Source organism: Eumetopias jubatus, unplaced genomic scaffold (assembly GCF_037043125.1).
Source record: "Eumetopias jubatus isolate StellerSeaLion01/CBP00866 unplaced genomic scaffold, mEumJub1_p1.0 scaffold_17, whole genome shotgun sequence".
Classification (NCBI taxonomy): domain Eukaryota; kingdom Metazoa; phylum Chordata; class Mammalia; order Carnivora; family Otariidae; genus Eumetopias; species Eumetopias jubatus.
The window spans coordinates 85659025-85671703 of record NW_028274823.1 but is presented as its reverse complement, the minus strand read 5'-3'; the positions used below and the strand labels follow the sequence as shown (position 1 = coordinate 85671703).

The 12679-nt window shown below is 35.3% G+C and overlaps 1 protein-coding gene across 17 annotated transcripts in view; it reads left to right on the top strand.

Annotated features, from left to right (window-relative positions):
- Positions 1 to 12679, top strand: part of PCDH15 (protocadherin related 15) — a 781344-nt gene that overhangs the window by 245739 nt on the left and 522926 nt on the right. For all 17 annotated transcript variants that reach the window (XM_088020022.1, XM_088020021.1, XM_088020020.1 and 14 more), the window contains one exon: positions 5146 to 5301. In XM_088020022.1, coding sequence (XP_087876148.1) covers positions 5146 to 5301 — 156 coding nt within the window. The remainder of the gene's footprint in view (positions 1 to 5145; positions 5302 to 12679) is intronic.

Genomic DNA, 12679 nt, shown 5'->3' with positions numbered 1-12679 from the left:
GTTGTACATCCAGTGCCCCACACACATTTCTGATCTTGTCAGTAGATGCCTTCTCATTGTGATCAGGCCTTTCTTGGTCCTCTTTTTTATTTTTATTATTTTTTAAAGATTTATTTGAGAGAGTGGGTAGAGAGGCAGAGGGAGGGAAACTCAAGCAGACTCTGTGCTGAGCGCAGAGACCGACATGGGGCTTGATCCCACGACCCTGAGATCGGACCTGAGCTGAAACCAAGAGTGGAGGCTTCACCGTCTGCACCACCCAGGGATCCCCTCCCTGGTACCCTTTTAAATCTATCAGAAACTACCTTTACCCTCAGCCATCAGTTGAATGTCATCTACTACCAAGAAATGCCTTAAATGCCACTCTCTATGTAAAAGATTTCTTCATGTTACATTGGTATGTAGTTTCTTGCTCTAAACTCTAAAACCTTCAAAACTTCTTGACTTGCTTTATATTTATATTCATGTCATACCAGTTTTATGGGATTTGCTTACCTCACAAGGACTACATGTTAATCCCAAACCACACTGAATTTTGAATTTAATAAATACAATTAAATAGACCAAATGTCCTTAATAGTTGCTTATGAAAAATTTCTCTAAATATTACATTATCCTAATTATGTTTTCAAACTAGTACTTTCTTCTTTAGGCAACTTATGTCAATACACCATTTATTATGAAACTTTAATTTGTGAGGGACACTCATAATTTGGCCAGCCATTTCCTTTAAGTTTGCTTCATTATTTAAAACTAGTTTCTATAACATGCGGTATCTTACTTCCTTTCACTGTCTTCTGCTTGATTTGTGAAATAATGAAGATTTTTCATTTTGTAAAGGTAGTAAGTACATAGGAAGACAAATCATGACAAAATCCTTTCATTCCTGTGAGGATTGAGTAAAGTTGGCCTTTGCTTTAGGAAAAATAAAATCAAGTCTTATACGGATTGGCTAAAAATTTGTTTTCTCTTTAAACCAGAAGGCCTCCAAACAACATGATTTCTTGAGAAAACTCAGTTCCCCTTGGATTAAAGATGAAAGCTATAATCAGCACTGTTCACATCAGTGAATTTCTTATAAAAACCTTACTTTGCATGTTAAATCCTTTTTTTTAAGATTTTTATTTATTTATTTGACAGAGAGAGAGACAGCGAGAGACAGAACACAAGCAGGGGGAGTGGGAGAGGGAGAAGCAGGCTCCCCGCCGAGCAGGGAGCCCGATGCGGGGCCCGATCCCAGGACCCTGGGATCCTGACCTGAGCCAAAGGCAGACGCTTAACCAACTGAGCCACCCAGGCGCCCATGCATGTTAAATCCTAAGTGACTGTCTGAAAAACTCATAATAAAATTTTTAATTTTTGTCTTCTTTCAAATTACAAAATTCTTACATATTCGTTGGAAAATTTTCTTTCCTTACTTTCTACTTTCAGACATACTCTTCAGAGATAACGTCCATCTACTATTGGTATATATCATTTCAAAACCTTATGAAACCATATCAATACCTAAGCATATCGAGACCCATACCCACATGTAGGCTAACATAACATATGCATTCAGATATTATGTTAAACATTCATTTTTAAAGTGGGAGAGTAGTTGACATGTCTAAGTATATATGAAAGGTAGTTGTTTTAAGTAATTAGCCCAAAACAATTTATACACAGGTTTTTTTTTTTCTTCTTCTTTATGTATGAAGCAATGTAAGAGAATTAGGGAAGATAAAATTGACAGGACTTATTTTTGCCACCAGGTATGAAAGATAACCCCAAATTTCCCTATCAGATTCCTAAGCATTTTGTAGTCCCTAAACTCTCACTGACTTGTAGAACTGCACTTGATATATTTATGACCTTCTTATACAGCAGAATAGAATCAATTCCAAGGCAAGATTATAATGTGTGTTATATATGAGCTGCAGGGAATTCGAGCCTTCAACGAGATCCATTATGGTTGGAATTTATTGTAAGCTAAGGCCTATCCACGCTACTCACAGTTGCATAGGGAGCTAGAGCTGAGAGCGGCCAGATTTCCAAGTGACCTGGTTATGTCTAATTTATGGGCATGTCGCAGGACTACGTAGGAGCTCAGTGCCCAGTGCATCTGACTCCCTTCTTGCAAAGATTGTGACCTCTCTTTCTCAGAGCTCCCATGCTCCCACTCAGTATAGCGCTAGAAGTTGAGGGGAAATGCTTTTATAGGTGTCTTGTAATATTTAGAAGATAAATAACTTTAGAAGAACTTAATTCATCTGACTTCTAAGGGGTGTGAAGGGCTCACAGTACACGTGTTTGTTTTTTTGTTTTGTTTTGTTTTTTGTATTCGTGCTGGTTTTGGGGGGGAGTTGTGGGTTTTTTTGTTGTTTGTTTTGTTTTGTTTTTTGTATTTGTGGTGGTTTTTTGGGGGGGTTGTGTTTTTTGGTTGTTTTGTTTTGTCTTGTTTTACTTTATAATTGAAATATGCAGGACTTTCCTTAAAAATCTATTAAAGAAAACATTTTCAAACTCATAGTAAAAATAGAGAGACCTAATCTTTTTAAATGATCTTTTTGCCTCAAGGTTGCAAATTTTCAGTGATGGGCTTGCTTTATACGATAGTCCATTCTATTCTGTGCTGCTCTGGATTAATATAAACTCTCTACTTATATTGAAGAAAAAAAAAGCTTTGTGATATTTTTTATTCATTGTTGTTATTTCTGCTCTCTGCAATGAATAAGTTAATAGATCTTCTCAAAATAACCATTCAGATGTCTGGTGCATCTTGCAGTTTTTGGCTTAAATATCCTCAGTTTTTATCACACTTACTCAAGGTGTTCAGACTTCACGTACTGTCTGCCCATATAATGGTGCTAAATATAGTCCACCTATCATTGCATCTGATATTATTAAGGAATATAAAGTTTGTATTACGGCCCCAGCAGTCCATTTACAGTGTTGGTGTGCAAACCCATCTTTTACTCATCAAAATGTCACAATTATGTTTTCACGTTAATGTTTGTAGCCATTTATTATTGTACATGGGTAATTAAGGGTTTTTTTTTTTTGTCCTGATACCAATGAGGTGAATTAAATTTATTATTGTAAAAATATATCATTATATAACCTGGCATTCTGACTTATTAAAATGATTTTGAATGTTGCCTTTCATCATTAAATGTATGATATATTGTTCTGAGCTTTGTGACATTCATAGATTTTTAATGCCTTCATTTATGTCAGTAATTAAAAGGGAAATGGGGTATATATTAGAACACAGAGCTATATGACCCTTCACCAGATACCTTCCTGCATATGTTAATGATTCTTAAATTTATTCTCTCTAGGTACATTTATTCAGTCCGGTACAAATAAATTAAAGTTACCTTTTCTTTCCTGGCTGTAAAAATTACCTTGAGATTCAGCAAAGTTTGCTTCAGTTTAGATATAGTCTCTACAGCATTCTCCTCACTTAGAAATGCAGCATGTGACATTTTTAATGAGCTTATCTTAGCCTCCGGGGATCATTGCTGTGTCCTTAAATCGGTTTCAATCCAAATATTTAATAAGTTATTTCATAATCCAAGATTATCAGTTTGTATTTTATAAATTCCATGTATTTTGCTTTCTTGGGAATTTAACTTTTTATTAATTAAAAAAATCACATCTGTGGGAATTTAACTTTTTATAAATAAAAAAATCACATCTGCTAGGTGTGCCTGGCATAGGGTAACCTTGGGTGATACTTACAGTGATCCTATCATATTGGTGTTTTTATCCCTATTTGTAGAGAGGCGTAAGCTAAGCACTGAGAGATTTTGCTCCGAGTGTATGGTTAGTAGGTCACCATAACTGGCCAGAAGCCACGAAGCCACGTAGTCTGACGTGAGGAGTGCACGAGTATCTACTCAGGCACAGTATGGTTACTGGGCAGACAGCCTTTGTCATGACAACACCACACGCCAGGCTTCATGGACCTCCAAGCCAGTGAAGGGAGGTGGACTGAAATCAATATGTTAAATGAGTAATATGCCAAGAGGCAGGGGAGAAATGCAATAAAGAAAAATAAACAGTGAGGGGAGAAGTTGGAAGGAGAGAGCCGACTGGGGACCTTGTCTTTCAGACGAGTGGCCAGAAGACGTCATTCTGATAAAAGGATGTCTTTAGAGGGAAAATTTTGGAAGCTTGAAGAAGATTTAAAAACCGCAAGGGAATATTTTGTAGCATTAAACACTTTGACTCACAGGTCAGAGATGTAGTTTTGCATCCCAATTCTGAAACCTTTTGGCTGTGTGACCTGAGTTACTAAGTGCCCTTTGGAAGACACTTTTCATCTTCAGAAATTTATCATTAAAAAGGGGGCAAGTGGGCACATATTTATGTACAGATTATTTATTGAAATATGGTTTATAATGATAAAAATCGACAGCATAGAACATCTTATTATCAGTTTGTACTAAGACAAATTATGCTATAGACTCAATGGAGTAGCATTAAATCATGTGATACAGCATCATAGTTCATACCAAATACTGTAATAAATCTGTATTTACAAACATGGGATGATTCACCGTGTGTGTGTGTGTGTGTGTGTGTGTGTGTATAATGGGTGTATATTTAGAGAAAGGAAGATTAGCAAATAAGCATTTAAATGTCTAGAACAGGTAAGTTTGGTTGGATTGTGAACAGATTCTTCTTCTGATTACATTTTAATTTTTATCGGCTATAAACCTATATTTTTGCAAAAGTGTAAATGAGCACACATATTATGCAGCCCCTCTTCCCCAAGGATTTTATCATTAACACATCGTTTTTATGGATTGCAAGTTCATATCATTGTTTTTTTTACTTTCTGGAGTGACAGACTCCATTCTTTCCCTCCATCTCTGCACTACTTCTGTGATTGTGCTCATCACCGATCCTCTGGTGGTCCACATGCTTGCTGAGATCCTATGTTCAGAGACACAAATAAATTAAACAGTGAAATAATCACAGATGCCTTCTCTTGTCCTTAAAAGGGGGCAAATGGATCAATTTTTATAGATTATTCTTATTCTAAAATAAACAAGCATAGGATATTTTATGAAACAGGTGGGCTTTGACCGTTAAGTGAGAAGCTTCTGTTTCAGTGCTTTTCTTAACAAAAAAATGCAACTTCTGTAATTGCAGCCCCCGATGAACATACACTCCATCGTGGTGCAAGTCCAATGCATCAACAAGAAGGTGGGCACTGTGATCTACCATGAAGTTCGAATCGTGGTGAGGGACAGGAATGACAACTCACCCACGTTCAAACACGAGAACTACTATGCCACCGTGAATGAGGTTGGTTTCCAGCCCCTCTTCCTTTGTGCCCTTCTTATTGATCTGTGTAGCTCACTGGATATTGTGCATGCCTTGAAGTGATGCTCCACAATAATAGGGTTAGCTGTTGAGAAATATAACCAAAAAATAAACAAAACATTTTAAGGACTAGTGCTTCAGAAGACATAAGATCTGGGTGACATCTGGTAAGATCTCAGGAATTCATTTTGCTATGGGCGAAATCTGATTTGCTTCTAATAATGACCAAAATATCGGTATTTGTGATCGTCTTGGACAATTTCATGCCCAAATCCACATATATGCTTACTGAGGCTAAACAGAAGCTATTTATTTTCATCGTAACTTGTTGAACTGATTGTTTTCCAATCTCTGAGGTGGTAGCAGGAATTAAATACTGGAAGAGAATATCTGAGATTTTTTTAATTTAAAGTTATTTCCTTTTATTTTTAGTTATTTTTTTAAAGATTTTGTTTATTTGAGAGAGAGAGTGTGAGAGAGCACAAGAGTGGGGGGCAGAGGGAGAGGGAGAAACAAGCTCCCCACTGAGCAGGGAGCCCAGTGCAGGACTCGATCGCAGGACCCTGAGATCATGACCTGAGCCGAAGGCAGATGCTTAACCAACTGAATCACCCAGGTGCCCCAAGTTATTTCCTTAATTTTAAAATCAAGTTCTAGTATATACAAATATTTAAATATAAGTCACAACTCAATTCTTATGCTGATTAAATAATTTTTAAAAAATTTAAGTATCACTGCTTTCATTAGAACGTGCTTTTTTATTGTTTTGCTTTCTTTTGTTTTTCCCTTTGAGCCAAAATCCATGGGCCAAGAAGGCCTTTTATGTTATTAAAACAACAATAAAAACAAAAGAAAACAAAACAAAAACCCCGTGGTCACTCTGCTAATTTTTTGTTATTCCGCTAAGAAAATATTTCTAATGTATCTCTGGTATCAAAAGCTATTATGCATACTTTAGACACATAAAAAATGAACCACATTTTTAATAGTCCATATTTTAGCAGATTATTTTTACCTCCCAGATGTTTTTTTTTTTTTTTAAACTTAAAAACTATATGCCTGCTTTATAGGAGGAATGTGTGCTTGGGGCATTATACACAGCATTGGGCCTTTAACCTTTACACACTTGCTTTTTCAAAGATTTAAAATGTATCTTATTTATCTCAACATTCTTCTATTTAAAAAATTGAAGAAATGATGTTTCTTATAACATAAGCTTTTGTAGATTGAATTACTAAAAAAAAAAAAAAAAAAAGCCAAAAATTCTTCCTTTAAGGTTCATGGGACAAGCTTACCGGTCAAAGTTAACTTTTTTGAGCTGCTTTTATTTAACAGGTTTCTGCTAAAACAGATGCCAATTAATGTAATTAACCGTGTTACATGATTATTTTAGCATCTGAAATAGACTCTTTGAACGGGATTTTGCTTTGCTGTGCGAGTGCTGACTTCGTCTGTGATTAAGGTGGTAATCCGATGCATTAGCTCAGGCAGCAGATCTCACAGTAAAACACACTCGTGCACCTCCTTTAACAGTTCCTGGAGCCCCATCTTTAATTCCTTTTTTGTGAAGAAATTTACCATGTTCAGTTTGAGTCTCAGAGTGCCACGTGTGATCTGACTACTTCAGCTCCCCCACCACCAACCTTCTCAGCCCCTTGCTGAAAAATAACCTTTTCAAGTACTGTTTTAAACTGATCACTCCCCTATTCAGAAATTGGGTAAAATTTCTCATTATTTTCTGGAAAAAGGTCATCTGTCTCCACTGGCTGACTTTCAAGGCCTTCCATAATCTGACCTTTCCTCCGTGTGTTTTTAGTGTGAGGTTCTCTCTGTTACTGCCTAACTGTCCAGCTTAATTTCCGCACGTCTCCCAAACATTTCCATTTCTAGGGCTACGCTCACACCACGCATTGTACTTATAACCAGACCCTCCCTGCCTTTCAAGTCTCCCATTTTTATTCATCTTTTCAAGCTTCACTCAAGACCGATTTCCATGTCCTATTTCCAAAGTCATCCCTGACTGCTCACGGTCACTGATGGTCGGTCCATCCAGACTCTTAACTTCCACAGCCTCTGCATAAACGTCAATTGGAGTGATACAAATTTACAGAAAAGTTAAACCTTTTATCTTAAACGTTATTTGTTGAAGCCCAGGTCTCTTTGCAAAGCTACCCATATAGGGTTCTCTCTCACACATTTCCCTAAAGTCCACAGAGGCGATCCTTCCGTGGTTTGATCTGAGAACATGTGTAGTCGATGGTCATACCCCCCCATTTGGTTTTGCTCAGACTCTTTTATATGTAATTGCTTGGAAAGAACCAAAAGTTTCTTTAAACCATGATATAATCACAAGAAAAAACATGAGATTTAGCTATTTTTCTCATCCTTCAGTTATTTGAGTAGATCATCCATAGGTCTTAGTGTAATTGGCTTGTATGTGTGTGTCTCTACACACACACACACACACACACACACACACTACAATTATGTGCACATATATGTACATGTGTATATTTTCACTCATATATATCATATAATCCTGCACATATATAAATATAAATATATGTGATTTTATATACACACATATGCTGCAATTATGTGCACATATATGTACGTGTGTGTATATTTTCACTCATATATATATAAATCCTGCATAAATACAAATATAAATATATATGATTTTATATATACACACATGCTGCAATTATGTGCACGTATATACATATGTGTATGTATGTATTTAGGCATGTGTATGTTCACTCATATATATCATATGAATCCTGCACATATATACATATAAATATAATAAATATAAATATATATATGTATTCCTGTCTCCTACAAATACAATTCTGCCTGGCTGTCTATAAAACTAAATTAAATTACATTAAATAGATTTTACCACATGCAAGATTGCAAGATATTTTCCAAGAAATTTCTCCTTTCAGTACAAGACATACAGTTAATGCACCTAAGATGAGAAGGATCTAAATGTCTCTCAAAAAATTTTAAAAATCGCTCCCTGTTTAATAGATCGTTGATGTCAAAATATTTTACACTTCATTAAAATCCAAAAGACAGGTATAAAGTCATTACCACAGATACATGAAAGAAGTTTCCAAAACTAAAGTCCTGATGCCTCACTGTCCTTACTCACCCCGAGAAAACAGACACCAGGAGGAAGAGTAAGCATTGGCTGGTTTACGTGGTGAACTGGTCACAGAGTTTGGAATAAAATCCAAGCCCTTGGTTCAGTCGTTTCTGCACTACTTACTGATAGAAGTCCATATGCTGAATTATCACCACTTTCATGTAACTGATTTTAGAAATAAATGTTAGGGATTATGCTTATGGTATTATATCATAATATTATAATCGCAATCAGTACTTTATTTTATTTTCTACATGCAATCCTTTACTTACTCTAAGCATCATGTCAATTTTTAAAATTGGATATATTTTATATGTTGTATATCCCATGGTTGAGATATATATATATATAAATATGCATTTCATGCAGCTGAAATTTTAAGAAATAGTTAACCTGTGAAAAGGATGAATAGCCTGACCATCACAATTTCGCACTAGCAGCAAATACATCCCTGGAATTATGTATGTGTTCTAGATGAAAGTTAGCACATTTTCCTTGAAGGAACAGATGGTAAATATTTTAGCCCCATGAGCTCTCCTATTCCTGTTCCAGCTACTCAACTCTGCCATTACAGTGTGGAAGGCTAGCCAAAGTCCTGGATTAAGAATTCTGTGGTTAAGAAAATGTCCCACATCTTAGCTATGTGTAGGTTAGATTAGTGTTTTGAAGTACATCTTCCTATGCCTCGGTTTTCATGCTCAGCAAGCAGGTTCCTGCACTTGATGGACAACATTCATGGAAGGAAAATCCCCTATGTCCAGAGTTACAGGTCTGTCCTTCCATATTCCCCACTTCCTTTTGGCTTGGATCCCATGTTAGAGCGTTGTTGTTTTTTTTAACATTGAGTTATTTTATTTGTTACAGTCTTATGCCTTTAAAATATTTTATAATCAATTTAAGAAAAACAGAGTGAGCAAAATACCTGCAAATGGAAGAATTAGTGAAAACATGAAATGTTTTTCAAATATGTTGCATTACTATCAAAATGAGGACTGTTAAATTTATATTTTATGAGCCTATTTTAAGTCATGTAACGATGCATTAAATGTCAGTCTTTTTTACTCTTTGTAAATATGTTCCTCTATTTGTGTTTCAAGAATTTACCAAGATATTAATGCCTGTATCTAAGTACCAAGCAAGAATTACAGCAAGTTTATAATTCCTTGTTTGTGATCAGGACATCAAACATTGCAAGTATTTTTTTTTTCTTTCCAAGTAATTGGAGACTCTCAATTAATTTTGGACAATTGTATCATTAAGTAATTAGTTTAGTTGGTTTGAAGAATAGATTGCACAGTCTAATTGTAGCTGATCAATCTTAAGAAATTTTTTGAAGATAAACATTTTTCTGGCTGTGATGTTTCTCATAACACATGCATCTCATCCCCCAAAATTACTTTTGACATAAAAAGCAAACAAGGGCAAGTCAAGGCAGACATTTAAGCCTGCAAAGAAATAATCTCGAAATTATATAGAGGTTATGTTTGTCCTGGTCTTTAATGATCTCTTCACAGTTGGTGTACTTTTTTTAGTCAATACTCATTTGTTCTTTTTATCGCCTTAAATATCATCTTAAATGTACTTAGCTGCTGTCACATGATGTGTTTTATTAGAGATAATTTGTTGGCAGTTTCTGGAAGAATATTCTCTTGCAATCTCTCAATAGGTGGATAGTTTATGGTCTCTTGGAAGGAAGGAAGGAAAGAAAGGAGGGGAAAGAATTTAAATTTTGAGTTATTTTAAGCCTGTAATTTTCAATTTAGATGGCTTTTCAGCTTTTCAGTTACATAGCTTAGATTTTCTTTTACTTTGCTTTGAAAATGTGCTGACTGCAAAATGTTTTGTAATTCATAATAGATTAAAAGGAGTGCATGAGTTCTTTGTATTAGGTATGGTGCTTGTTTTTATTGCAGTGACATTTTCTATCCTTTTACTCAAATTGAGACTAATTGTAATCTTACAGCTTCAGAAGGGGAAGCACTTAGTTCAAAATGCAGCTTTCTACAAAATGTGCCTTTCTTCAGATTTCACTAGTCTCTGTGTTGTTTAGGTCAATTATGCTTTACCACTTTATAGTTTTATTTCATTGATTTGGTTAGATTATTTACTTAGGTTCAAATAACAGTACAGATATATATACAGTTTCTAAAAATTATAATAAACAAAATGCATTCTCTTACTTTGTTCTTTTCTTCCTATATTTATTGTAATGATTTAATCCTGTATTCATTCCTTAAAACATTTTTTTTGTTATTCAGTCCTTTGTGGTTTCTTAAATAATTTGCTTAAACAAATACAATAAATATTTGTGTTACTGTTTCTCTATTCCACTAAATACTTTAGGTGTAAGGATCTCACTTCTAATAAATTTTAAACCACCATCTTTGCTTTGGATATTACTTTTAAAATATAAAAGTTGTATGTGTGATAAAATTACCTTATGTGAGGACAACAGTGGTTGAGTTAGAGCTCTAGAACTATGGGTCATTTTTAAAAAATTTATGATTTCTGAAATGTTCATCATGAAGTAATGTTTTGCCTATGGTATGTACAAATTCCTAAGAGTAATGTCTTAATATAAAATAATTTGTTAAAGTGGAGACTTCACATTAAGTTCAAAGATCTGCTTTTTTGTTTCTAATCAGTGTTAAGTGATAGCAGGACAACATTTGAGAGTCCTATTTTTAGGTAAACTGTAGTCCAACAGGTAAAATATGGCCAACCACCTACCTGCTTCTGTATGGCCTCTGCAAGTTCAGTGTCCGTGAGTACAATTTTATTACAACACAACCATGCCCATTCTTCGTGTATTGTTGATGTGCCACTAGCAGAGCTGAGTAGTTGTGTGACCAAACCAATGAGTGTCGGCTCCTTGGTGAGTCAGACACAGCACCAGGTGCGTGGAGCAGTCGCACAAAGTCAACTTCATTTGCAGTAAATAAGGAGATTATGAGGAATAGCTTCCAAAGATGGGACTCCTCAAATTCCTTTAATTTAGGGTTAGGATGAATATTTAGATAGGGAAGCCTCCTCATCATATGTACAGGTGGGCATGGCTCATGCATCTTAAGGAAACCTGCCTATACACACATTGCCTATTGTGTAACTGAAGCTTGTGTTCCTCCTTGGGTGGAGATTTTTTAGTATTGTGATGAGGTAAACATAGTTGTCGGTCATTCTAGAGGTCACTCCATCATCCCTTTGTGCAGGCGTGAGTCAGGTGTTAAGCTCAAACTGGTCCAGGTGGTCTGGAGCAGCTAGATTTAAGATTTTTTTTTAAGATTATTTATTTATTTATTTGACATAGAGAGACACAGCGAGAGAGGGAACACAAGCGGGGGGGGGGAATGGGGGAGGGAGAAGCAGGCTTCCCGCTGAGCAGGGAGCCCAACATGGGGCTCGATCTCAGGACCCTGGGATCATGACCTGAGCCACCCAGGAGCCCCTGGAGCAGCTAGATTTGAGAAGAAACTCATTCATGGTAAAGTTTTTAAAGAAACAAAAAAGAGCTTCCCAGATTATTGTGAAAAATTACTTAAATTACACAACAGTGATGACAAGAAAAGAAATCCACTTTTTTTTTTCTTTTTGACTTGGTAGATATGAGCTGTGAGAATTATAGTTCTTTTTACATAGCTCTTGGGGGAAAACACATATTTATGTGAATTATTGCTCTTTTTACATAACTATAGGGGGAAATTACGTATTTATTCAGGTATGACTATTCCACTTGAGAATCTTTACCCTACTTTTCATGTCCCAGAAAAACTAATGTCATATTGATTAACTAATATTAATTATTCCCCTTTGACCAAATGTCCTTTTTTTTTATTTCCTCTACAAGATTTTCCTGCATGCACAGCTTTGTGGGGCTCAATGTCAAGGGTCCCAAGAACATCACGTCAATTTAATAAATCTGTGTTTGATCAAGTTCTTTAGGTAATTAATAATAAGAAACTTTAAAGGATGTTTCATAAATCTAAATTTAAAATGTCATTTATAATTTAGGAAGGTGAAGGTTTGCACTTGAAATTACCTTGGGTTTAAGGAACAATCAAAATTTTTCATAATTATTGACATTAATAATACATCATAAATCGTGTCCTGGTTAAAAGCTTAAATGTCTATAAAGTTTAGATTTATAATAATTCTAGTATTTCTTTTTACTTTTGTATTATTAGGCATACTCATTAAGAAGTAACTTAACAC